General features: G+C 42.3%; 1 protein-coding gene across 4 annotated transcripts in view; it reads right to left on the bottom strand.

Moving 5' to 3' along the window:
* The window catches only part of ZNF704 (zinc finger protein 704), a 162,199-nt gene that overhangs the window by 44,073 nt on the left and 90,843 nt on the right, over positions 1-27,283 (bottom strand). For all 4 annotated transcript variants that reach the window (XR_007355365.2, XR_007355366.2, XM_048841035.2 and 1 more), the window contains exons 3-4: positions 6,260-6,363; positions 307-539 (exon numbers count right to left, since the gene is read on the bottom strand). Coding sequence is in view for 2 of the 4 variants with exons in the window: in XM_048841035.2 (XP_048696992.2) it covers positions 307-539; positions 6,260-6,363 (337 nt within the window). In the remaining 2 variants the exon portion in view is untranslated. The remainder of the gene's footprint in view (positions 1-306; positions 540-6,259; positions 6,364-27,283) is intronic.

Here is a 27,283-nt window from a genome sequence, read left to right as displayed (position 1 = left end):
CTGCGTGGCCAGGGGTCTCTTCAGGGAGCATCTTGCTGCTTCTCTGGGCAGGAGCTATGTGTGTCCCCAACATCTGCTAGCAAACACTTGGTGCTGATAGCAGCATGTGTACTAGCCAGAGGGGTGGAGTTAAGGGGGACATGCTGCATGGGCTAGCACATACACGGGGCTATGGAGAGTATCTGTGTAGCCTCTGAAACTCCCTGCAAAGTTGCTTGTGTGATCTTTTGTGGGTTTCTTCCTCCCCCTCCCCAACAGAACAGGATCCCGGATGAGTAGCACTGTGGAGCTGCACAGGAGGCGAACCTTTCTCTTCCTAGGGATGGGCTCATCAAAAAGGAGATTGCTGGTTTCGGCTTCATCAATACTATCATCAGGCTGAGAGAGCATTCGAAAGGGTTTGAAGCTGTCAGCAGACAGAGGCGGAGATGGGGTGGATGGATTGGACTGATCACTGGGTGCACTCCAGCTCCAGTATCCACTACTGCTGGTACTAGAAGGCACAAATCCTCCTTCTTTCCAAGATCCGTTCAAGGATTCTGTAAGAACAGCAACAACAGGAGTTAACAGATGTCATGAGTTAAAGCTAAGGAGATCCGTTTGCTTTTATCTGGTGCTCAGTTACCATGTTTACCTTAGGCAGAGAAAAGCCAGATTTGCAAAGAGGACAGACTGATCTTACTAAAATTTGTTTCAGTAAAAAACCCACCTGTGATAAATGAAATGGGGGGGGGGGTTAGCTAAGCCAGCCAGCCAGTTAGCTATAAAGTCCCTCTTGGTGGCAGGACTGGATTTTTGTGTCCCTAAAAGGTTTGTGCATATGTTGTTTAACTGACTGGTGACAACAGCTAATTTCCTTTTTTTTTTTTGCTCAGCTCTTCCCGGGAAGGGGGGGTGAAAGGGCTTGAGGGTACCCCCACAGGAAGGAATTCCCCAAGTCTTCCTTCCTGGGTTCTAGAAAGGGGGGGAGGGCTTTGCACTTGGGTGGTGGCAGCATCTACCCATCCAAGGACAGAGAGAAGTTGTGACCTTGGGAGTTTAATACCAGCCTGGAGTGGCCAGTATTAATTTTTAAAATCCTTGCGGGCCCCCACCTTTTGCACTCTAAGTGCCAGAGTGGGGAATCAGCCTTGACACCACCTTTCTAGAAAAGAAAAAGCTGAAGCGGGGAGACAAAAAACTATTCTGGAATATAACTATATCTAGAGCAGTCAGATTGATGAGTGCTTGATTCAGGAAAGCATTGAAGCACATGCTTAATTTTGAGCATTCCTAGGACATACTGACTTCAGTGCGACTTAAGCATATGTTTCACTACAATCATGCATAGGAATGTTTTCCCTGAATAGGGCCCAAATTGATAGATAAAATAAATTAGATTAAAAAATCAAATCCCCTCCCTTTGACTGGCAGAAACCCTAAATGTGCTATACACATTCCCCAATCTTAAACTTCTGAGTATGCCTAAATCCATGGTTTGTAATTTCAGACACCCCCCATCCCGAGAAGATTCTTACACAGCCCCAAAACACTAACCCATATCTGTAAAAATGCTGTCATCAGCCTACTGTTAAAACACCAAACAATCGAAACTGCTCCAACATCAACCTCATGGTCTGCCAGTGTGTTTATGTATCAGATCTTTATTTATTTATTTAGAAATACCTGCCCTGGAGCAGGGGACCCCCTCCCGGGGACCCCCTCCCCCCCCACACTCATACAGTGCCAAGCACTCTGCTGGTGCTTAGCAAGTAAATAATAAAATTCAGTATTAAATGTGAGACTGGAATTTTTCCAAAGCTGACAGTACCTGCAGTTTCCTGTCCCTCACAAACTCTTCCTCACTTTTTCACACACAAGTCTCATTCTCAGTGGTAGTACAGGCACAAGAATCATTTCCTTCACTCGTTACCAAAAGACTCATCCAAAACCTACTGAAGTCAATAGAAATCTTTCACTGACTTCCACGGATTTTGGATCAGGCTCTAAAGCATGAGAAATTATTAAAAATATCCATTGCTCACAACACAGGGCCCAATCCTGCAAACATTAAGCTCATGTATAATTATACTCACTTATGTGCTTAAGTGTTTGCAGGATCGGGGTCAGAGTGCAAAATGTGGGCAAGTTAGTGAGTTCCACAATTCCTTTTGAAAATGTACAAATAATTAGCTCATCGCTGACAAAGCACAAAACAATACATTAGTACATAATGCAAAACTGTTTCAGTTTGTGATTACAGCACTTTGGAATTCTTGTGTGTTTCTCCTTTTTTCTGTTTTTTGAATGAGTTGCACTTCAGTCCCATGACCAAGCTAAGCAGCACACCTGGTATCAACTTGTGAACTTAGCACCATTTAAAAATGCTGTTTGTTCAGAAAAACAAAGAAGGAAACATGCTTTCAAATGTAATTTTCTGACACATTTATGGCAGTGCTTTGTGTTCTCTGGTTTTACAGCTTCCCTTTGCCTCAGTGAGATGGAGATTTAATCAAAAACATTTTTGAAATACAAATACAAAAGAAAACGACTAAATGAGGTTGACAAGAAGAAAACAAACACAAAGTGGACCTGATTTGCATTTACACTAACACATTTGGCAGCGTAAAGGAGGCTTAAAATAAGTATAATTGTAATTTACTTCCATTTTATGGCCCCTTAACATTGCCAAAGCAGTATAAAGGGGGGGGGGGGCTACCTGTAAATGAGCATCAGACCCAATATTACTGATTTGTGGAAAAAAGGGGCCATATTCTGATCTAGTTTACACACAGATAAATCCAGAGCAACTCTACTGTAGAGCAGAATCCAACCTAAATATGAATGCTAAAACTAATGTTGTTAACCTGCCAAGCAAAATGTAACAAATTTCCTTACAGTGCTAGGTTTCAGAGTAGCAGCCGTGTTAGTCTGTATCTGCAAAAAGAAAAGGAGTACTTGTGGCACCTTAGAGACTAACAAATTTATTTGAGCATAAGCTTTCGTGAGCTACAGCTCACTTCTGATGAATCCAATGAAGTGAGCTGTAGCTCACAAAAGCTTATGCTCAAATAAATTTGTTAGCCTCTAAGGTGCCACAAGTACTCCTTTTCTTCTTACAGTGCTAGTTGCTTCCTATTTTGGAAAAAAAAAGCCCATGTACAATCAATCACTACTAAATTACATTACTGATGTCAAAATAATGTTAATATATTCCAGCAATACTAAAACAGATTTAAATTATTAAATCCTTACTCTTTTCTAAGGACTCACTCAGGCAAAACTCTCATTCAAGCAGTGATAAATTTTGCCTGAGTAAGGACTTCAGAATTTGGCCCACCAATCTTGCAAATGTTTAATAATGTTTAAAACTTTTAATTTTATCTTTGCAGCATTTAGCAAATATTCAAACAGTATATGTAGAACTATCACAGAGCACTCAAAACTGCATCAAAATGAATATCAAACTCAGTTATCCATGACCTTGTACATATTAACAACAATTTAGTAGAACTTATCAACTGGGAGAGCTGATTTAACTGGGATTTGGTCCTGCTTCGAGCAGGGGGTTGGACTAGATGACCTTTTGGGGTCCCTTCCAACCCTTATATTCTATGATTCTATGATTCTATGATCAATCAAAAGCTATCAGAGAGTGTGAAAGTAGAATGAATTATATTGAAATTATAATTCATAAAGAAATGCTACTTGAAGGGTTTGTTGAAATATAGTTGTCAGGAAGAGAAACATTAAGGAGTGTTTCAGAGGAACAGCCGTGTTAGTCTGTATTCGCAAAAAGAAAAGGAGTACTTGTAGCACCTTAGAGACTAACCAATTTATTTGAGCATGAGCTTTCGTGAGCTACAGCTCACTTGTCAGTGTGAGACAATGGGTCCTCAAACTAATTAACTTAAGAGCTCCTACTGAGCTAGGAGATTGGTAAACGTTAGTATGCAAATAAGATATGTATGTATATTTGTCAGTTTCTGCTTTCTTTTGTCTCTTATGTTAAATTGGCTTTGGCAAAACTGTATAAATAAGTTATCTTGAGCCTCAGAGAGGGGCTCACATCTGGGTGCATTAGCAAAGCGCTTTGCTAATAAACAGAGTGGTCTAACAAATTATGTGAGTCCTGAATCTGACTTTGACAAGAGCATGCACAGATGCTCTCTTGTTGTTATTTGTGCTTTTAAATTGTTAGAAGGTGTTCAGATGCTAGGGTGGGAGGGGGCTATCTAAGTACCTTAGATACACAGATTCCCAGGCAGTGGGCATGTTATACGGAGTGAAGGAAATTAACATTTTTAAGAAAGATGAAGAATTAGCTATTCTTATGAAACCTCAAAAGCAAGGGTTTCTCAAACATTTTCTAAGCGTGGACTTCATCTTAATAGAAAGAGTGCTTCTATTCCCAGCTCACTCCCGCCTCATCCATGGAATCATGGCCCGTTAATATCCCTGCTGCGACTACTGCAATTGTTTACAGTAGGAGAGTGTTTAGTATATAGTCAGCAGCTGGAAGTGAGGAGGAAGAGCCAGCACACAGGACAGGCTAGGTCTCCATGGACCTCCAACAAGTGCATCACAGTGTTAGGATCTCTGCCACATAATATTATAAATTTTTAAACCCTTACAAGCCCCCTCAAACTATCAATGACATTTTCTTATCAATTTCATTATCAGATGTTGAAAACACTAATTGCTTATCAGATTTATGAATTGTTTCATACTTGTGTTCATGTAATCAACTGTCTTATTGGAAGGGCCCTACCAAATTCACAGCCATGAAAAACCTGTCACGGACTGTGAAATCTGGTCTCCCCATGTGAAATCTGGTCTTTTGTGTGCTTTTACCCTATACCATACAGATTTCACGGTGGTGACCAGCATTTCTCAAATTGGCGGTCCTGACCCAAAAGGGATTTTCAGGGGGTTGCAAGGGTATTTTAGGAGAGTCATGGTATTGCCACCCTTACTTCTGTGCTGCCTTCAGAGCTGGGTGGCTGGAGAGGGGCAGCAGCTGGCTGGGTACCCAGCTCTGCAGGCAGCAGTGCTGAAGTAAGGGTGGCAATATCATACCAGGCCATCCTTACTTCTGTGTTGCTGCTGGCGGTGGCTCTGCCTTCAGAACTGGGCTCCTGGCCAGCAGCTGCCGCTCTCTGGCCTCCCAGCTCTCAAGGCAGCACTACTACCAGCAACAGCGTAGAAATAAGGGTAGCAGTACTGCAACCCTCCCTACAATAACTTTGTGCCCCCCCCATCTCCTTTTTGGGTCAGGACTGTACAATTACAACACCATGAAATTTCAGATTTAAATGTCTGAAATCATGAAATTTATGATTTTTAAACTCCTCTGACCATGAAATTGACCCAAATCGACTATGAATTTGGTAGGGCCCTACTTATGAGATTCATGAGCTTGGTTGCATGTTGTCTGAGAGAAATGATCCTGGAAACAGATGCACAGGATGGGAATGAAGTCCCCGATTCTGCAACTAGAACTACATGGGGGGGACCTGTACTTATGCAGAATCCTCCTGCATGGCTTTTCAGCCTTGAAGTTGCAATCAGATCTCCTGGAGGTAATGGGGGGGGGGGAGGGGGTCACAATTACCCTGCCTTCTCATATTGCTAAATGGGAATAGGTCCTGGCTATATCCTGACTAGGGAGGATGTGGGTGGGTGGGGATAGTATGGAAAAGGCTGAAAATCACTGCCATATTGACTTCATATGTATGTATAAAATAATCTGATACTCTGGAGAACTAACGTTTCAGGGCGGTCAGAAGATCCACCACTGTAATGATCCTCCTCTGGTCTTTCCTCCCATGCAAGGGGTGAGCTAGGGCTACAGATGACAGAGCAGCTCCACTGCCACTCAGAAGCCATATTCTCATTTATGGGCTTTTCTCCAACAGTACCTAGAGACCTCTAATAGGTCAAGGCCCAACTGTCCTAGGCACAGTATAAACATAGAGTAAATCACAGTCCCCTCCAGAGGTGGATTCTGCTCCTCCTTACTTACCTGAATGCTCTCACTAGTCCTCAAGCTTGCCTCTAGCTCCACTAGTGGATAATTACAATGGGTACAACAGGACAATTGGGCAGCTATTTTTCTTTTCCAGTTGAATTACTACTACTGGGGCAGGTAAGGATACGTTATCCCTACCATATTTATTCAGGTGTGTTATGTGCCTGCCAAAAGTAACTTTCAGATTCTCAGTATAATGTATTACTACCACTTCTTACAATCCCCCAGAGTATTATGTTGTATGTTTACCATTGGGCCGTACAGGAGGGCTGTGAACCAAAGGGCTGGTGGATAAACTGGTTAGTACCATAGCTGCTGTCACTTTATCCATGTCCAGTTCTTCCGAAGATTTTCTGAAACACATTGAAAGGAAGGCAGAAAACATCTCAGTAAATGACTCTTTCAGCAGTTTCATGATAGGTCTATGTTATACCAATAAAATAAAAACCAGCAGGATCTTATTAAAGGGGAAAAGGCAAAATGCCACATTTATCTTTCTGAATACAGAAAGAATCATAATAAGTAGTTAGTTATAGCTATAATATTCCATTCAATTTCATATTTATTCACACATTCATTCATACACACACACACACACACACACACAGGTTCTGCAAGGTTGTTATCATAGTTACCAGCCTTAGAGTTGCTCGTGCCAAGCCACTGGCCAGGTGGCCTGGACACGAGGAGGGAGCAGGGCCTTATCAGATGCTCATCTGATGCTCCTGGAAGTTGGTTTGCAGACTCAGACCCCAAAGTTCTCAGTTTCTAGAGACCATCTTTATAGGAATGTATTCCTATGCCAGTCTATGGGAATTGCTTCATCATGCTGTTGCTGAATCAATCAGCAGATTGCACATTCCTGACCGCTCCATGCTGCCAGATGTTATCTTGTTCTTTGGTTCTCGCATCCTTGAGGCTGCTGGGTGGATTCCAGTCTGCCCTCGGTGGGTCATCTGGTTGTCTCCACTCTGCGCATTCTTTGGCCGATCAATACTGAACTCCTAGGCTGGCACCTCCCTGATCATTGATTTATTATCCACACCAAGCATACATCCACATACATCCTCTATCTCTATTTTAATCACAATTGTTAACAAAGCGAGATAAATACAACAAAAGGGCGGGGAGTCTCAGTGTGCTGTTTCTGTTGTTACAAAGTATCACTTTGAGTCTCTCTCTCTCTCTCTCTCTCTCTCTGTGAGTAGTAGTTGTTACAAAGTATTGCTTTGAGAACAGACTCTGTCTTAGGATGTACTAACACAATTAGCAGCTTGCAAGTTTCACACACAGAGGGAGAGAAATAGTAAAAACAAGAGACCAAAAACCAAGAGACCTCATAATTAGTAATACCCTGGAATTTAAACTATGGGGAATGAAACTCATTTGTGATTTTAATACAGAACTTCTTTAATATGATCCAACACCTAGTCCTAGGGTTGCCAACTTTCCAATCGCACAAAACTGAACACCCCAGTCATGCTCCTTCCTCAATGCCCTCCCCGCCCCTTCTCCGAGGCCTTGCCCGCCCCCCACCCCCCCGCTTACTACATTCCCCCTCTCTCAATGGCTTGCTCTTCCCCACCCCCACTCACTTTCACGGAGCTGGGGCAGGGGGTTGGGATGCAGGAGGGGGTGAGGGCTCCGGTTGGGGATGTAGGCTCTGGGATAGGGCTGGGGATGAGAGGTTTGGGGTGCAAGAAGGGGCTCCATGTTTTGGGGGGCTCAGGGCTGGGGCAAGGGCATGGGTTTGCCTCGGGTGGCTCCCGGTCAGTGGCGCAGCAGGGCTAAAGCAGGCTCCCTGCCTGTCCTGACTCTGCACTGCCTCCTGGAAGTGGCCAGCAGGTCTGGCTCCTAGGCGGGGAGGGCCAGGAGGCTCTGTGTGCTGCTCTCACCTGCAGGCACTGCCCCCCTCCCCCAGCTCCCACTGGCAGCAGTTCCCGACCAATGGGAGTGCGGAGCTGGTGCCCCCCCCACCTAGGAGCCAACCTGCTGGCTGCTCCCAGGGCACAGTGCAGTGCCATGACAGGTAGGAGCTGGCCTGCGTTAAACCCGCAGCACTATCAACCGGACTTTTAACGGCCGGGTCGGTGGTGCTGACTGGAGTCACCAGGGTCCCTTTTCAACTGGGCATTCCAGTCCTAGTCCACAGGACACTGGAAGATGGCAACAAAACTACTCAAGCAGAGAATCAGAAAAGAACCAGATCTGAAAGTTTGTGTCAATCACCTACTGTATACTAAAGTTGACTACTTTTAGCAAATCAGCCCAAATCAAAGGGAAAAATACTGAAATGAAAATGGGTTTGCATGAAAGATGTTGTGAACCTCTCTCTCTCTGTTACCCCAGTGATTTCAACTTCTCATGTGCCTAAGTGCTTTTCTGGATTGAGGCCTAAAGAAACAAAAGTAGGGCAGGTAAAATAAGCAGCACTCTCAGCTGAGTAACAGGATACCTGGAAGCACTCTTTAATTTCAAAGCTAAAATTGAGTGGGACAGTTTTTATTTTATTTTAGTTACTTGTGCTTAATTCTATTAAGTCAACACACACACACACTATTTTCACTTTATCATCACTTGGCCATTAGCTTAAAAGACTGGTTAGGTTACAGAACAGACCCACCAACCAACCAAGTAACCACCTGCTTTAAGATAAAAAAAAACTTTGAAAATGTGGGGCTAGATTCAGCCCTAGAATGATCTGTAGCACAAGGGTCCACAGGGGATGGTAAGTCTACCAGGGCAGGGGGTTGTGACAGCTAGCTAAGGGGCCTACTGTGTGCTTGATCTTCCCAAAAGTGGGAAAAGCCTGCTGTAGCAGGGAGAGTGAGGATAACTGATTCTCAGCAGAATCCCAGGCAACTTCATTCAGAGAATGAATCTATTCAGGGGACACCATCATAGGGCCTAATCACATCAGCCACACTATCAGAGGCTCATTCACCTGCACATCTACCAATGTCATATATGCCATCATGTGCCAGCAATGCCTCTCTGCCATGTACATTGGCCAAATCGGACAGTCTCTACGTAAAAGAATAAATGGACACAAATCAGACGTCAAGAATTATAACATTCAAAAACCAGCCGAAGAACACTTCAGTCTCTTTGGGCACTCGATTACAGACCTAAAAGTTTCAATTCTTCAACAAAAAAAACTTCAAAAACAGACTCCGAGAGACTGCTGAATTGGAATTAATTTGCAAACTGGATACAATTAATTAATTTGAATAAAGACGGAGTGGATGGGTCATTACACAAAGTAAAACTATTTTGCCATGTTTATTCCACCCCCCCTCCCCACACTGTTCCTTGTCAACTGCTGGAAATGGCCCACCTTGATCATCAATACAAAAGGTTCCCCCCCATCCTCCGCTCTCCTGCTAGTAATAGCTCACCTTACCTGATCACTCTCGTCACAGTTTGTATGGTAACACCCATTGTTTCATGTTCTCTGTGTATATAAATCTCCCCAATGTATTTTCCACGGTAGGCATCCGATGAAGTGGGCTGTAGCTCACGAAAGCTTATGCTCAAATAAATTTGTTAAGTCTCTAAGGTGCCACAAGTCCTCCTTTTCTTCATTCAGAGAGTTTCCTATATAGCCTGAATTTCAACTTAAAGCTACCCAGCTGCCTGGCAGAACCTCTCAGTAAGCAGCAGTGCAAAACCTGCCTGGGCACAGAGTCCCCTGCTTGTTAAGACAGGCACAGTTTGCCTCCAGTAGCAGGGATGAATCAGGCCTCTAGAATAGGTATATATTCAGGGCTGAGCTCTTGTTCCATTTTTGTGGCTGTAAAAGTAGCTATCTTTATATTACAGGATACTTCAAATAGCACTTCTATTTACATTCTGCCAAACTACTCCAAGAGACAGACAATCAGGAAAATTTAAATGGATTGGAAACAAATTTCTGAAACCAGAGTGCACCAAAACAAAATTACTGAACATCACTAGCTGTGAATTCAGCTGTCACAGAGGAACTCTATCAAAAAGCAGAGAGAAAACTCACATCTAGGTGGGAGAATCCCAAAAATTCACATTAATGAACCAATGCCAATGACTGGACTTTGCAAATCAGTCAGCAAGTGCACACACAATAAAAAACAAGGCTCATGGCTCACAAAATGCACCTTGATCATTGAATTTGACAACTCTAGATAAATTCCTATTGTTTATTATACTTCATAGCCCATTAATAAATTTACTGGCCATTAATTTATAAAATAATGAATTACTGGTAATTAATTTTTAAACTAATCAATTCAGTACAAGGCTTTGCTATTGCATTTTTGCTGGGCATTTGGGAGAGACTACTAATTTTTGGTGTGAATTTGATAGTATGAAGATCAGCAAGGTTTTACTGCACATTTAAAAACAGAACAACTCTCTTGGTGTTTTGGATTAGTCAATCTTTATAAAGTAATTCATACTGCATACGGCACTGTTTTATGAAATACAGGCTTTAACTCACTTCATTTGTATTCCCCTCTTCCCCCTACCCAGCCGCATTTGTGTTTGCTTTCTGTTGCTATTCTAGCAAATGAGTTCGTTGAGAGGCATCTTTATCTTCAGTGGATAGCTTATACTGGTGACTTTGCAGAAAGGGAATTGGAAACCATTTGGTTGAGCCATTAACTACAAGGCCCAAGATTTATTGTGCAATCTGATTACTTCTGTGTCAACAGAAGAAGGGAGATGGGGGGAAATTCTAGCCCAGCAGAGGAAATGCACCAGGAACAGGTGCAGGCCTTTGGGGAATGAGTTGGAGTAGGAAGGGAAAAATCTGTGATGTTCCCTGACCAAGGCTGTCATATTTAAAAAGGGTTACTGGGATGACCCAGGCAATTATAGGACTGTCAGTCTGACACTGATTGCAGGAAAGATAGTGGAACAGCTGACACAAGATTTGATTAATACAGAATTAAAGGATGGTAATACAATTAATGCTAATCAACATGGATTTATGGAAAATAGATCCTGTCAAACTAACTTGATACCTATCTTTATTGAGATTACAGATTTGGCTGATAAAGGTAATAGTGTTGATGTAATATACTTAGACTTCTGTAAGGCGTTTGACTTGGTACCGCACAACATTTTGATTAAAAAACTAGAATGTTATTAAATTAACATGGCACACATTAAATGGATTAAAAACTGGCTGATAGGTATCAAAATAAAATTGTAAACAGGGAATCATCATCAAGCAGGTCTGTTTCTAGTGGGTCCTGCAGGGATTGGTTCTTGGCCCTACACCATTTAAAATTTTTATCAATGACCTGGAACAAAACATAAATTTATCACTGATAAAGTTTGCAGATGACACAAAAGTTGGAGAAGTGGTAAATAATGAAGAGTGCACATCACTGATATAGAATGATACAGAGTGATCTAGATTGCTTGGTAAGATGGATGCAAGCAAACAATGTTTTAATATGGATAAATCTAAATATTTATCTCTGTGAATAAAGAATGTAGGTCATACTTAGGATAGGGGATTGTACCTGGGAAGCAGTGACTCTGAAAAAGATTCGGGGGTCATGCGGGATAATCAGCTGAACATAACTCTGAGTGTAATGCTGTGGCCAAAAGGGATGCATAAACAGGGGAATCTTGAGTAGGAATAGAGTTGGTATTTAACACTGGTGTGACCACTGCTGGAATACTATGTCCAGTTCTGCTGCCCACAATTCAAGAGGATGCTGATAAATTGGAAAGGGTTCAGAGAAGAGCCACGAGAATGATTAAAGGATTAGAAAACCTTACAGTGATAGATTCAAGGAACTCAATCTATTTATCTTAACAAAGAAAAGGTTAAGGGGTGATTTGGTTACAGTTTATAAGTACCTACATGTGCGTAACCATAAACACCCTTGTATTCACCCCTACACACTATTGTAATAATCTTTGTACAAAATATATCTTGTAAGGTATCTTTTCAATACTAATAGCTCACTGATAATAGTCTTGTATGATGTATGTATGTAGTGTGTATTAAGAGAGTTATGGATATATGCTGGTGTTATGACTAAAATGTGTTTAAGCCAGGCATATCAGGGGGAACTGGTAAACAGGTCTCCCCTAGACAAAAGAATGTATTTGCTTCTCTGACCAGCCTGGTCATCAGGCAGCAAGAAAGAAGGTACATTTCATAGAATCATAGAGTATCAGGGTTGGAAGGGACCTGACGAGGTCATCTAGTCCAACCCCCTGCTCAAAGCAGGACCAATCCCCAATTTTTGCCCCAGATCCCTAATTGGCCCCCTCAAGGATTGAACTCACAACCCTGGGTTTAGCAGGCCAATGCTCAAACCACTGAGCTATCCCTCCCCCCATTTACATATAAGCAGTAAACAGGGCCCTCAAACTAACAAGAGGGGGAGACTGCAGGAAAAAAAAACAATTTGCAATTTAGCAACACCAGCAAGGGAAGAGTGCTGACCAGACTCCACTTCACCTTTCTTACAGCTTGAATAAAGTTTACTTTGAGAGGTAACCCTCAGAAGAATCCACTTTACAGGTTTACTGGTCTATAAAGACAGAGGGGCTGAGATTCAAGTGATAAGCAATGGAATCAACATTGTATACAATATTACTATATTTTAGAAGTGTATAAAGTGAGGTCTTTTCTGAAAGCTAATGACACACGGATGATTAATATAATTGCGAAATGTATGTATTAACACTGTATGAGGAAATATGGACACTTAGTGATATTATGCTTTAAAGTCTGTGTCCAAACAGGGAGAAACAGGTTCCCTGCCAGACAAGAGAGAAAGCAGCTATTTACCTCACTCCTATGAAAATGAAGCATGATGGAATCAAAACAATGGAAACCCAACTTACATACAGAGGGATTGGAAACCCACAGGAAGGGAAGAACAGCATGAGGTCATCCTGCCTCTTGAAACAATGACACTCTGGAATTTTGGAAGATAAGCAAGGACAGAAGCCGTCTTTGGCATTCATCACTAGACAGCCCAAGAGAACAGAGCTCTTGCAAACAGAGAAAAATAGGTCCTTCAACCAAGCGGAGGCTGAAGTCTCTGGAAAATAAACACAAGTAAGAAACCTGCTTAGGCAAAGATCTTTCACTTAGGAAGACAAAGGAAGCAGCTTATTGTACGTCTGAGGAAGGTCTTGACTGAGGGAAAGTCAGCCATGACTGAAAAGAAAATTGGTGACAGGAACCATCTTGAACAAAGCCTGTACCTTGCAAGACTAAGTTTTAGACTTTTAGGTGTGTGTTTTCACTTATATTTGCTTGGAACCTTTTCTAACTTTATTCCTTTTACTTGGCACCACTGTACCTATGACCTATTGTCAATAAATCTGTTTTATATTTTACTATAAACCAACTCTGCATTTGAGGGGAAGGTAATATATTTTACCCCTGTAAAGTTTATAAGCTGTGATGTGCTCTTGTGTCTTTAAATGAACAAAATAACCTTATTATTTCTCGAAACTGTCCAGGAGAGGCCTGGACATTGAAGAACACAGAGTTTGGGGAAAATTTGGGACTGGGAGTGTGTTAGAGTCACCTTGCTGGTTGTAACCAAGGCTGATGGAAGCCAGAGTGGGGCTGTAGACAGAGCTGCTGAACCAGGACTGTCTAGGACACAGACGCTCAAGGTGTGACTTACATGCTGGTAGGCTGATTGAGATCATCCCAGGTCGAAGCTATAGCAGCAAAGCATTGTACAGTACCCAGGCTTACAAAGCAAGTGGTGCCACAACTCCTTACTGGTCTACATTGCACCCCAGAACTGTTACAATGGGGAGCAAATTTTTGATAATAGGCTCTTCAATCTAGCAATAACACGATCAAATGATTGGAAGTTAAAGCTAGACAAATTCAGACTGAAAACAAGGTGTAAAATTTTAACAGCAAGGGTAAGTAACCATTGGGACAATTTCCAAGGGTTGTAGTTGTTTTCTCCATCAATACCAACTTTTAAATCAAGATTGGATGTTTTTCTAAAACACATGGTCTAGAAATTATACTGGGGAAGTTCTATGACCTGTGTTATACAAGAGGTCAGACTAGATCGGGGTCTCAAACTCGAATCACCAGGAGGGCCACATGAGGACTCGTACATTGGCCCGAGGGCCTCATCACCCCCCATTCCACCCCCGCCCCTGCCTGTGGGGTACCGCAGGGGGCTCTGGGCAGGAGGTTGGGGTGCAGGAGGGAGCTCCGGGCAGGAAGTTGGGGTGCAGGAGGGAGTGTGGGGTTTGGGGTGCAGGCAGGGGGCTCAGGGCAGGGAGCTGGGGTGCAGGAGGGGTTCGGGTTCCGACCCAGCGCTGCTTACCTTGAGTGGCTCTGGGGTGGCAGGGGCACGCATCGGGGCCAGGGTAGGCTCCCTGCCTGCCCAGGCCCCGGCCCTGGCCCCGTGCAGCAGTGGGCACCCTATCCCCATGGCCCCGGGGGGAGGGGGAGCAGAGAACTCCGTGAGCTGTTCTTGCCTGTGGGTACCTCCCCCGAAGGTTCCCCATTCTTGGCCAGTGGGATCTTCAGGGGAGGTACCCACAGGCAAGAACAGCTCATGGAGTTCTCTGCTCCCCCTCCCCCGGGGTCGCAGGGAAGCGGTGCCCGCCGCTTCCTGGAGTGGTGCGGGGCCCTCAGCACCACGGGGTTGGCAAATCTGCAGGCCGGATCCAAAGCCCTGAGGGGCCAGATCCAGCCCAGGGCTGTAGTTTGCCTACCCCTGGTCTGGAGGTAGGCTGTGGACGCAGCGTGCTGGGGAGAGGATGGGGCACGGGGAGCTTGGCGGACCGCGTGGTTGAGACGCCTGGACTAGATGATCGCAATGGTCCCTTCTGGCCTTGGAATCTATGAATTTATGAAAAGAGAAGTCATCCTGCATCTTCAGAATGTATTATCACTGCCTTGCTCCTAGTTAATGTGCAGCAGCTTGTTCAATAAAGAAGGAGCAGTACGAATATCACACTGCCTCAATATCCCTTGCATATGATGCTGTCGTTCAAAGTATTTTTCAGGAAATCTTCCTTGACCTTCCAGAATAATCCTTTTCATCAGTATATCTCAAAGCACTTTACAAAGGAGGTCAGTATCATCATCCCCAGTTTTTTATAAGGATTCGTTTCTTTCCCAGAACATGAGACAAAATACAAACAGAAGGTTTCAAATCTATACCGTTTCTAATTTTTATCCCAATTATAGCTGACACTTTGAACCAAATTAATTTTAGCATTCCCAAAACATGTCTTAAAGTATTGTATGTAGCCACTGAGATAACTTCTACACAGAACAATAGTATCTACCACTTAATTGTTAGTAAAATTTAAGCTATAGAAATTTGCTGTTCTATAATTCCAAAATAATATTCAGTTGTTTTCTTCTCCCAAGATCCTTCAAATATTGAAAGTTTCAAAGAACAGTTAAAACCTTCTAATAAAATAGATACTGTTACAAAATATATTTTTTTAATGTTGCAAGTCTATAGTCCAGAAACTGCCAAGAAATCAAATGGCCAAGGGCCAGCTTCATGGGACTGCACACATGAGCAAGAAGACTAGGACTGGGCCCTCAGAAATGATTTGGTCAGTTTCAAAACTGACCCAAAGGTTGTTGACTGTTTTTAGCATTTAAGTGTTTTATCAAGTTGAGCCAATACATAACCAACTTTTTTGAAGCTAAAAGAATAGTATCTAAAATATGCCACAGTTTCTAGACATAGTAACTGTATGATAGCCAAGGTATTTGGGCTGGTTACAGATTATGGGTGAGATTTTGTCAACCTTATTCACGTAATGTAGTACCTTACTCCTTAAATAGCCCAACTGAAATCAATGGGGTTATTTAAAAAAATAGCAGTATTCATTTGAAGAAAGGGGTAAACAGTATGTGGCCCTACAGACTTAATACAGTGGTTAATGGGTTGCAGATACTAGATACATAGGAACATAAGTATTGCCACATTGGATCAGACCTCTGGTCCATCTAGTCCAGAATCAAGTCTTATAGAGTGGCCATTGCCAGATGCTTCAGAGGAAGATACAAGAATCCCCAATAGGTAGAATCATAGGGTTAAAAGGAACCGCAAGGTTATCTAGTCTAACCAGGACCGGCTCTAGGCACCAGCAAAGCAAGCACATGCTTGGGGTGGCACATTTCCAGGGACGGCACTCTGGCCAGCCTTTTTTTTCGGGGCAGTTGCGCTCTCGGAGCTGCGCCACTTAGACGGGGCGAAGGCCGCAGTGGGAAGGGGAAGCCCCGGCCCCGGGATGCTGAGCTGCCAGGGACCAGCCGCTACCTGGAGACGAGAGGGCGAGTCCTGCCGGGGAGCCGGGGCTGAGCCACCTCATCTGCACACTGGCTGCTGCGCTGCCTTGTGCCACCCCTTAGCTCAGGGCTTCTCTGTGTGGGCAGGCGGGGGAGGGGGTATAGCCCCTGCAGGCGCTAGGAGAAGGTGACATCACTCCCTCCGCTTCCAGCGCTACCTGCGAGCCCCAGCCCCACCTGAGCTTGGGGCAGAAAATTTTTTGCTTGGGGCAGCAAAAAACCTAGAGCCTGAGTCTAACCCCCAGTAGATGTGGGATAATAGGTGTGGAATAATCCCCCTCAATGACTATCTCATCCTAATCACTAATAGTTGGAGATTTGTTTAAACCCTGAAGAGATATATTTATATATAGGCTCCTAAGTAAGAGAGACTGAAGTCCAGGACCTCCACGGTAGCATTCTCTGAGATGCTTCCAGTTCCACATACAGGGCCAGTTAGACAGGCAGAACTGCAGGGTCTCAATGCATGGATGAGACGATACTGTAGGGAGGAGGGGTTTAGATTTATTAGGAAGTGGGGAACCTTTTGGGAAAGGGGAGCCTATACAGGAAGGATGGGCTCCACCTAAACCAAAATGGAACCAGATTGCTGGCACTTAAAATTAAAAAATTAAAAAGGCCGTGGAGCAGTTTTTAAACTAAGGGCTGGGGGAAAGCCGATATCCCTGTGGAGGAGGAGCATGGCTCGGACAGAGACATCCCTTAGGGGAGGATCTATTAATGGAGATTCAACTATTCCCATACTGACTGGGCATGTCACCTCATGACGGGATGCAGAGACAAAGTTTCTTGACACCTTAAATGACTGCTTCTTGGAGCAGCTAGTCCTGGAACCCACAAGGGGAGAGGCAATTCTTGATGTAGTCCTAAATGGAGCACAGGATCTGGTACAAGAGATGAATATAGTTGAACCGCTTGGTAATAGTGACCATAAAATAATTAGATTTAACATCCCTGTGGCAGGGAAAACACCACAGCAGCCCAACACAGAAGCATTTAATTTCAGAAAGGGGGACTACACAAAAATGAGGAAGTTAGTTAAACAAAAATTAAAAGATTCAGTGCCAAAAGTGAAATCCCTGCAAGCTGCAAGGCAACTTTTTAAAGACACCATAATAGAGGCTCAACTTAAATGTATACCCCAAATTAAAAAACATAGAAAGAGAACTAAAAAAATGCCACCACACCTAAACAACAAAGTAAAAGAAACAGTGAAAGGCAAAAAGACATCCTTTAAAAAGTGGAAGTTAAATCCTATTGAGGAAAATAGAAAGGAGCATAAACTCTGGCAAGTGAAGTGTAAAAATATAATTAGGAAGGCCAAGAAAGAATTTGAAGAATAGCTAGCCAAAGACTCAAAAAGTAAAAGCAAATTTTTTTTTGAAGTACATCAGAAGCAGGAAGCCTGCTAAACAACTAGTGGGGCCACTGGACAATCGAGGTGCTAAAGGAGCACTCAAGGACGATAGACCATTGCGGAGAAACTAAATGAATTCTTTGCATCAGTCTGAGGATGTGAGGGAGAATCCCAAACCTGAGCCATTCTTTTTAGGTGAAAAATCTGAGGAATTGTCCCAGATTGAGGTGTCATTAGAGGAGGTTTTGGAACAAATTGATAAATTAAACAGTAATAACTCACCGGGACCAGATGGTATTCACCCAAGACTTCTGAAGGAACTCAAATGTGAAATTGCTGAACTACTAACTGTGGTATGTAACCTATCATTTAAATCAGCTTCTGTACCAAATGACTGGAGAATAGCTAATGTGATGCCAATTTTTAAAAAAGGCTCCAGAGGTGATCCCGGCAATTACAGGTTGGTAAGCTTGACTTCAGTACCGGGCAAACTGGTTGAAACTATAGTGAAGAACAGAATTATCAGATACATAGATGAACATGGTTTGTTGGGGAAGAGTCAGCATGTTTTTTGTAAAGGAAATCATCTCTCAACAATCTACTAGAATTCTTTGAGGGGATCAACAAGCATGTGGACAAGAGTGATCCAGTGGATATACTGTATTTAGATTTTCAGAAAGCCTTTGACAAGGTCCCTCACCAAAGGCTCTTAAGCAAAGTACGCTGTCACAGGATAAGAGGGAAGGTCCTTTCATGGATCGGTAACTTGTTAAAAGATAGGAAACAAAGGGTAGGAATAAATGCTCAGTTTTCAGAATGGAGAGAGATAGATAGTGGTGTCCCCCAGGGGTCTGTACTGGGACCAGTACTATTCAACATATTCATAAATGATCTGGAAAAAGGGGTAAACAGTGAAGTGGTAAAATTTGCAGATGATACAAAACTACTCAAGATAGTTAAGTTTAAAGCAGACTGCAAAGAGTTACAAAGGGACCTCACAAAACTGTGTGACTGGGCTACAAAATGGAAGATGAAATTCAATATTGATAAATGCAAAGTAATGCACATTGGAAAACATAATCCCAACTATACAGATAAAATGATGGGGTCTAATTTAGCTGTTACCACTCAAGAAAGATCTTGAAGTCATTGTGGATAGTTCTCTGAAAACATCCACTCATTGTACAGCGGCAGTCAAAAGAGCTAACAGAATGTTGGGAAGCATTAGGAAAAGGACAGATAATATCATATTGCCTCTATATAAACCCATGGTATGCCCACATCTTAAATACTGCATGCAGATGTGAATCACCCCATCTCAAAAAAGATATTGGAAAAAGTACAGAAAAGGGCAACAAAAATGATTAGGGGTATGGAATGGCTTTCAAATTAGGATTAATAAGAGTGGGACTTTTCAGTTTGGAAAAGAGTTGATAGAGGTCTATAAAATCATGACTGGTGTGGAGGAAGTAAATAAGGAAGTGTTATTTACTCCTCCTCATAACACAAGAACTAGGGGCCACCAAATGAAATTAATAGGCAGCAGGTTTAAAACAAACAAAAGGAAGTATTTCCTTACACACACAGTCAACCTGTGGAATTTTGCCAAAGGATGTTGTGAAGGCCAAGACTGTAACAGGGTTTAAAAAAAACCTAGACAAATTAACGCAGGTTAGCTCCATCAATGGCTATTAGCCAGGATGGGCAGGGATGGTGTCCCTAGCCTCTGTTTGCCAGAAGCTGGGAATGGGCAACAGGGGATGGATCACTTGATGATTGCCTGTTCTGCTCATTCCCTCTGAAGCTCCTGGCACTGGCACTGTTGGATGACAGGATCCTGGGCTAGCTGGATCTTTGGTCTGACCCAATATGACTCTTGGCCTCAACTACACCCGGTTGCAATGTGTTCCACAGTCTAATTTTGTGTTGAGTGAATTGATATCTTTCAGTTTCACTGAATTTCCCCTTGTGTTGAGACGAGGAAAACAGAAGTTTCCCATCTACCTGCTCTCTAAAACTCATTATTATACTTTTTGCATGTTTCCTCTTATTCATCTCCTTTCTAAGATAAACAATTCCAATCTTTCCAGTTTCTATTCACACAAGAGATTTTTCATGAATTAATTATCTAAATTTCGCGCTAAATCCTCAAGCTAGCGAGGGATCTGCTCAGTGCTACTGAAGGGACTCGGGGGTAAGGAGGTTCTAAATCACCTTTGGGTTCTCCTGATGATATGGCCGGATGGATAGCTGGCTGTAACACACTGCTGGGGACACCCAGAGCTGTGAGCAACTGTGTTACTGCTCTGCCTCAGTGAGAGAGAGTTTTGCTAGCCATTGGACTGTGTGTCAGCTCCCTGCCAGATCAGTCCATCTTTCCCACCAGCAAACTCCTCAAGGCTCTCATGGCCCAAATCTCACCTCAAAGCATTCCAGCCTCCAAGCTCCTCAGCAATATTTTTCTGCAATGGACAAGTCCCTATTACTGTGCATTCACAGAAGATATTAAGTTCGCGGATCTATTAAACAGTCAATACATCACAGTTTATTAATTTAACTGGTGTAAATACACCCTCCCCTTTGAACACAGCACTGAATTGGTTTATGGCAAAAGTTTATTAACGGGAGAGCAGGGATTAAGTGATATCAAATAAGAGAGAGAAGGTAGCGATGGTTACAAGCATCTAAATGTAAAATTACAGTTATTGCTCTACATTTACATCAGCCTACGAAGAAGAAAATTTCCACTCTCCCACTACCAACTGTGTCTCCTCTAATACAGCCAACTAAACCATGGCTTGTCCTATCCTGACTGTGGCAAAGCAGGACTTTTGATCCTATCTAGCAGTACTCTATAGAGTCAAAAAGAAGGACCACTATGAGATCTTCCAGTCTGTTCCCATACATTTTACAGAGCCGTTCACTGGATTGTTCCAACTACTGTAGTGTCTATCCTGCTTTTTAATGACCGCATTGATGGTGATTTACTGATAACCTGCATTCCGTTGCCCAGCTGGACTTAGAATTGTTCCCTAATGCATTTTAGTTTGAGATGATTCATCTTTGGTTTAGGTAAAATTTTACTATAATTAAAGATGGCAAAATAATTCCTTAATTTCATTTATATTACCATCTCAAAAGCTATTTGTTGTCACGTTCCCTTTGGAGGCCTTTCTCTCCTATATGGCATAAGTTAAATTTGCAAAGCTGTGCCTTAAATTGCGCTTCCAAATCATTCCAAACAGGTAATTTTTCTGTGCAAACCCCACATGCTTTATTTATAAGTCTGGATATGAAGAATTTAGCAGTGCTAGTTCTTGTTGGAGTGGTATAAAACTGAAATTCTCACGGACTAAAGAAGGGAAAATAGCATTGCGCCTTTGCTCAGGAAATAAAGAATGTAAGATGAAGCACTGACATCTGGTGAAGTTCTGGACTACACATACTCTTTTAGTGAACTTCGAGACACTATACATAGGCATGTTTCAGAGTAACAGCCGTGTTAGTCTGTATTCGCAAAAAGAAAAGGAGTACTTGTGGCACCTTAGAGACTAACCAATTTATTTGAGCATAAGCTTTCGTGAGCTACAGCTCACTTCATTGGATGCATACTGTGGAAACTGCAGAAGACATTATATACACAGAGACCATGAAACAATACCTCCTCCCACCCCACTCTCCTGCTGGTAATAGCTTATCTAAAGTGATCACTCTCCTTACAATAAGAAAAGGAGTACTTGTGGCACCTTAGAGACTAACCAATTTATTTGAGCATGAGCTTTCGTGAGCTACATCTGATGAAGTGAGCTGTAGCTCACGAAAGCTCATGCTCAAATAAATTGGTTAGTCTCTAAGGTGCCACAAGTACTCCTTTTCTTTTTGCAAATACAGACTAACACGGCTGTTCCTCTAAAACTCTCCTTACAATGTGTATGATAATCAAGTTGGGCCATTTCCAGCACAAATCCAGGTCCCCCCCCCCCACACACACACACAAACTCACTCTCCTGCTGGTAATAGCTCATCCAAACTGACCACTCTCCTTACGTAGGCATGTTACCTCGGGATTGTTTTGCCAGAGGAGTGGAGAGTCTGAATTGTGTTGTGTTAAATATTTTAAGAAGGTTATAATGACTCATCTCTATGATGTGACAGTCCTAAAACATTACTCTGTGTATGCCAGCTTTTCCAGGTTCATCGTCTATTAAATATCAATTCAGCCTTAGAAAAGTTATCAACAAACTTGTGGGGCAATCAGATTAAACACAGGTTTAGTCATTTACCTTTAGTCTTATATGTGGCTACTTGTACTAATTTAAAAAAAAAATAGCAGGACATTCATTGTGACCCACTACAGGTAAGGTTTGTTGACTGATCTTTAGATGATGTATTAATTATATTGATTTCTTAAGAATCCACAGTTATCACTTTGAGTGTGGACAGGTTCTTGTCCCATGATCAGGCCTAGTATTATTTAAATTATGATATAGTTGGGAACCCTGATGTGCACAGTTGCAATATTCACTATAGGAACTCTTTTATATTTATAAATATAGTTTATTAATACATTTTTCACAGTCACAGACACCCCCAACTTAGTCAGACAGGTAGAAATACTACAGAATGTACATCTGCACATCTGTGTACTCACACAATCTCTTGCAGAACAACCTGAAATGTTAGCCATCATCTTCCTCTTCACCATCACCTTCCCCATCATCACCAGTGACCATCATTCTGGCACCTCCCAAGGACTATATCTCTCTTTCCTACCATCCCTAGGCTGGGATCCCACTTTTATAATATATTATGCTGACACCATTATGTTCAATGCATATTCAGTAGGGCATTTTTCCCTTTTTCCTTTTTTGTATTTCCTCACCTTACAAATGTTGGAGTGTCTTTTTCCTATAGATTAGTATATCAGTGATCTCAACTTATTATCATATACGTCCATTCGTTACCATGGTCCTTTTGTGGTTAGGTATCACATTTGCTATTTCTGTCCTAATTGGTTATTTCGGTTCTTTTCAAGTTCCAAGCTGTGGTGTACCTGTTAAGTTTAAAAGGGTATGAACTTAGGAAAGCCCATATGCCAATCTGCTTTAACACATCCTCTATGTTAAAGGTCGCAGCCATATATGAACCTTATGCTTTATCTCAACATACAGGATGTGGCCTGCAGGTCCCTTGTGTTACAGCCAAAATATACTTTAATATGGACCTATAAACCTATTATAATAAGACAAATAATCAAACCCATAAGAAAATAAAACACTTATAAGAAAAGATATATAGGCAAGCAAGCAGGCTAGCCTTAAATGTATCTCCTGTACCTGTTATGTATGTCAGTTCTTTGCCAGGACACTTCTGTGGTTGAATTATTTACCTGTGGTCAGAACTTCCCCATAAACTCTATTTTCAGCTCCCTAGATACTTGGGGTTTTCTGTTGGGCTGTTTATCTGTGCAAAGTTTATCTGTCCAAAGTTCATAGGTCTCAAGCCTTATTCTAACTTGCTGAAGCTAATGTCTTACAGCAGGGGTAGGCTACCTGTGGCATGTGTGCCAAAGGCAGCACGCGAGCTGATTTTCAGTGGCACTCACACTGCCCGGGTCCTGGCCACCGGTCCGGGGGGCTCTGCATTTTAATTTAATTTTAAATGAAGCTTCTTAAACATTTAAAAAATCTTATTTACTTTACATACAACAATAGTTTATTTATATATTATAGACTTATAGAAAGAAACCTTTTAAAAATCTTAAAATGTATTACTGGCACGTGAAACCTTAAATTAGAATGAATAAATGAAGACTCGGCACACCATTTCTGAAAGGTTGCTGACCCCTTTCTTACAGGATACAGGCCTGTAGGTTTCTTGTATTACTGCTGAATATAATGCAAAGCAGAATATAAAGCAAAGCAGTAAATATAATAAAGGCAAACTAGCCCACTGCACTACAGATTGCATAACAGTTTCCATTATAACCCATTGCTTTAAATTGCTCATAAAGTTATGAAACTTTTCAGATGAAATTTTCTACCCTTGGTATATTCCTGAGGTGGCTTTTTGAGTTCGAACAAAAATTGTATAGCCATTTTTTTAGTACAGAAGAGTGAAAAAATCTGTATTTTATATTATAAATAACCTCCCCCCCCAAACAGCTCTTACTCTCTTGAACAGTTCTGCAGCCAAGATGAATAGGATTTGAAAGCTGAAATTTGGCATGATAATATCCTCCATATGTTCCAGTGAAAACTGGTGCTGATCTGTGCTAGAAGCCTTTGAAAAAAATCACAGGTTGGGTGGAATGCAGGTGTATGATAATGGGGGTGAGTGGGTTCTTTTTTACTATCTACAAAATATTTTATTGTGCTCTATTTAGTGCTCTATTTTTATAGTTATTACAAAGTACATTATATGTAAGATTTTGTAATGTGGTTTGAGCTAAAGATAATTAGTGTATATATTTATATTTAAACAAAATAAATATACAATTTTAGAATTTGAAGATAGAACCCATAAAAATTATTATTAGAAAGCATAACAATGCAAAAACTTGTTTATTTCTGATAAATGTGCACTCTGTAATATAAGCTGTAAACTACTGTTGAACAGGTATAATTGTCAACCTAAGTGGATCAAAACACATAAGAGATACCAGGATTATTTACAGATACTCTCTATAAAACTGTTTTTCTGAGATGCTTTTAATTTTAAACATTCATACCAGTATGACGTGCTTGTTATATGAGCCTGTTTATTGCCTGACTACTTTGCATTTAAAACAATGGAGCCAGTGGTGCGATTTATACTGGCAGTAGAATGCATTTGGCTTAATTCTAATTCCTTGTTTAGCACTACTGGCCTAAATTCATCTATTTCTCATTACAGGAAACAAGCTAAGTCATGGCCTACAGTTATCTAATCATATTAGCTTAGTCTTGACAGACGAAGTGTTTTCCTTGCTAGCACTCCTATTTTCATCAGTGACTGCTTATAGATACAGTATTATAACACTTTTGTGTATAGAAGACTATAGTTGTGAGAAAAAGTATTTTTGTTAAAACCATTTTTTCCTTTTAGATTGCAAGTTCTGCTGGGTAGAATCATATCTTCATTCTTATCCATAAAGTAGCACTATCTCAACAAGCATAATATCATTATTATAATAAAACAATCATAAAATAATACAATAGCCAATCATTTCTTTGCACTAGTTCTACACTCCATTGAAGTTACTCTGATTTACACTGGTGTGAGAGCACAACACCACCCCACATCTCCAGTGTCATTTCCATGAATGTCCTGCAGAAGTCTTATTCCATACAAAAACATATATAAGAGAATGTTAAAGTTACCCAGCCTAGTACTCAAGAGTCAGAAAATGCCAAACTTATGGTTGGATGTGTAACCTTAACCCTGCTCACTTTTACATAGATATTATGAGACAGACTTTAATTACAAGATAGCATACTATTTCCCAAATAATATACTATAGACATTCTTCTACAACCTTAGATATCCTTGTAGATACCCATGTAGAACATCTTATAATATTTCCCCCCTTGTTCTAGACTTATACTAACTTTATTGCCTTCATAGAATCATAGAATCATAGAATATAAGGGTTGGAAGGGACCCCAGAAGGTCATCTAGTCCAACCCCCTGCTCGAAGCAGGACCAATTCCCAGTTAAATCATCCCAGCCAGGGCTTTGTCAAGCCTGACCTTAAAAACCTCTAAGGAAGGAGATTCTACCACCTCCCTAGGTAACGCATTCCAGTGTTTCACCACCCTCTTAGTGAAAAAGTTTTTCCTAATATCCAATCTAAACCTCCCCCACTGCAGCTTGAGACCATTACTCCTCGTTCTGTCATCTGCTACCACTGAGAACAGTCTAGAGCCATCCTCTTTGGAACCCCCTTTCAGGTAGTTGAAAGCAGCTATCAAATCCCCCCTCATTCTTCTCTTCTGCAGGCTAAACAATCCCAGCTCCCTCAGCCTCTCCTCATAACTCATGTGTTCCAGACCCCTAATCATTTTTGTTGCCCTTCGCTGGACTCTCTCCAATTTATCCACATCCTTCTTGAAGTGTGGGGCCCAAAACTGGACACAGTACTCCAGATGAGGCCTCACCAATGTCGAATAGAGGGGAACGATCACGTCCCTCGATCTGCTCGCTATGCCCCTACTTATACATCCCAAAATGCCATTGGCCTTCTTGGCAACAAGGGCACACTGCTGACTCATATCCAGCTTCTCGTCCACTGTCACCCCTAGGTCCTTTTCCGCAGAACTGCTGCCTAGCCATTCGGTCCCTAGTCTGTAGCTGTGCATTGGGTTCTTCCGTCCTAAGTGCAGGACCCTGCACTTATCCTTATTGAACCTCATCAGATTTCTTTTGGCCCAATCCTCCAATTTGTCTAGGTCCTTCTGTATCCTATCCCTCCCCTCCAGCGTATCTACCACTCCTCCCAGTTTAGTATCATCTGCAAATTTGCTGAGAGTGCAATCCACACCATCCTCCAGATCATTTATGAAGATATTGAACAAAACCGGCCCCAGGACCGACCCTTGGGGCACTCCACTTGATACCGGCTGCCAACTAGACATGGAGCCATTGATAACTACCCGTTGAGCCCGACAATCTAGCCAGCTTTCTACCCACCTTATAGTGCATTCATCCAGCCCATACTTCCTTAACTTGCTGGCAAGAATACTGTGGGAGACTGTGTCAAAAGCTTTGCTAAAGTCAAGAAACAATACATCCACTGCTTTCCCTTCATCCACAGAACCAGTAATCTCATCATAGAAGGCGATTAGATTAGTCAGGCATGACCTTCCCTTGGTGAATCCATGCTGGCTGTTCCTGATCACTTTCCTCTCATGCAAGTGCTTCAGGATTGATTCTTTGAGGACCTGCTCCATGATTTTTCCAGGGACTGAAGTGAGGCTGACTGGCCTGTAGTTCCCAGGATCCTCCTTCTTCCCTTTTTTAAAGATTGGCACTACATTAGCCTTTTTCCAGTCATCCGGGACTTCCCCGGTTCGCCACGAGTTTTCAAAGATAATGGCCAATGGCTCTGCAATCACAGCCGCCAGTTCCTTCAGCACTCTCGGATGCAACTCATCCGGCCCCATGGACTTGTGCACGTCCAGCTTTTCTAAATAGTCCCTAACCACCTCTATCTCCACAGAGGGCTGTCCATCTCTTCCCCATTTTGTGATGCCCAGCGTAGCAGTCTGGGAGCTGACCTTCGAAGTCCAGTTTATCTTTATTCACTTAGGACCAAATCCTAACAACTGCTGAGCACCTATAATCTCCACTGATTCAGAGACAGTTAGTAGTATACAGAAGTGATTCTCAAACTAGGGCAGAAGAAAAGAGAAAGCCCCTGGCAGGCTGGGCCGGTTTGTTTACCTGCCGCATCCACAGGTTCAGCTGATCACGACTCCCACTGGCTGCGGTTTCCCGTTCCAGGCCAATGGGGGCTGCAGGAAGCGGCGCGAGCTGAGGGATGTGCTGGCCGCCCTTCCTGCAGCCCCCATTGGCTACGGCCAGTGGGAGTCATGATTGGCCGAACCTGCAGACACGGCATATAAAC

The sequence above is a fragment of the Caretta caretta genome, chromosome 2 (assembly GCF_965140235.1).
Source record: "Caretta caretta isolate rCarCar2 chromosome 2, rCarCar1.hap1, whole genome shotgun sequence".
Taxonomy (NCBI): Eukaryota; Metazoa; Chordata; order Testudines; family Cheloniidae; genus Caretta; species Caretta caretta.
The sequence above is the reverse complement of the archived record's forward strand: the minus strand, read 5'-3'. Positions and strand labels throughout refer to the sequence as shown.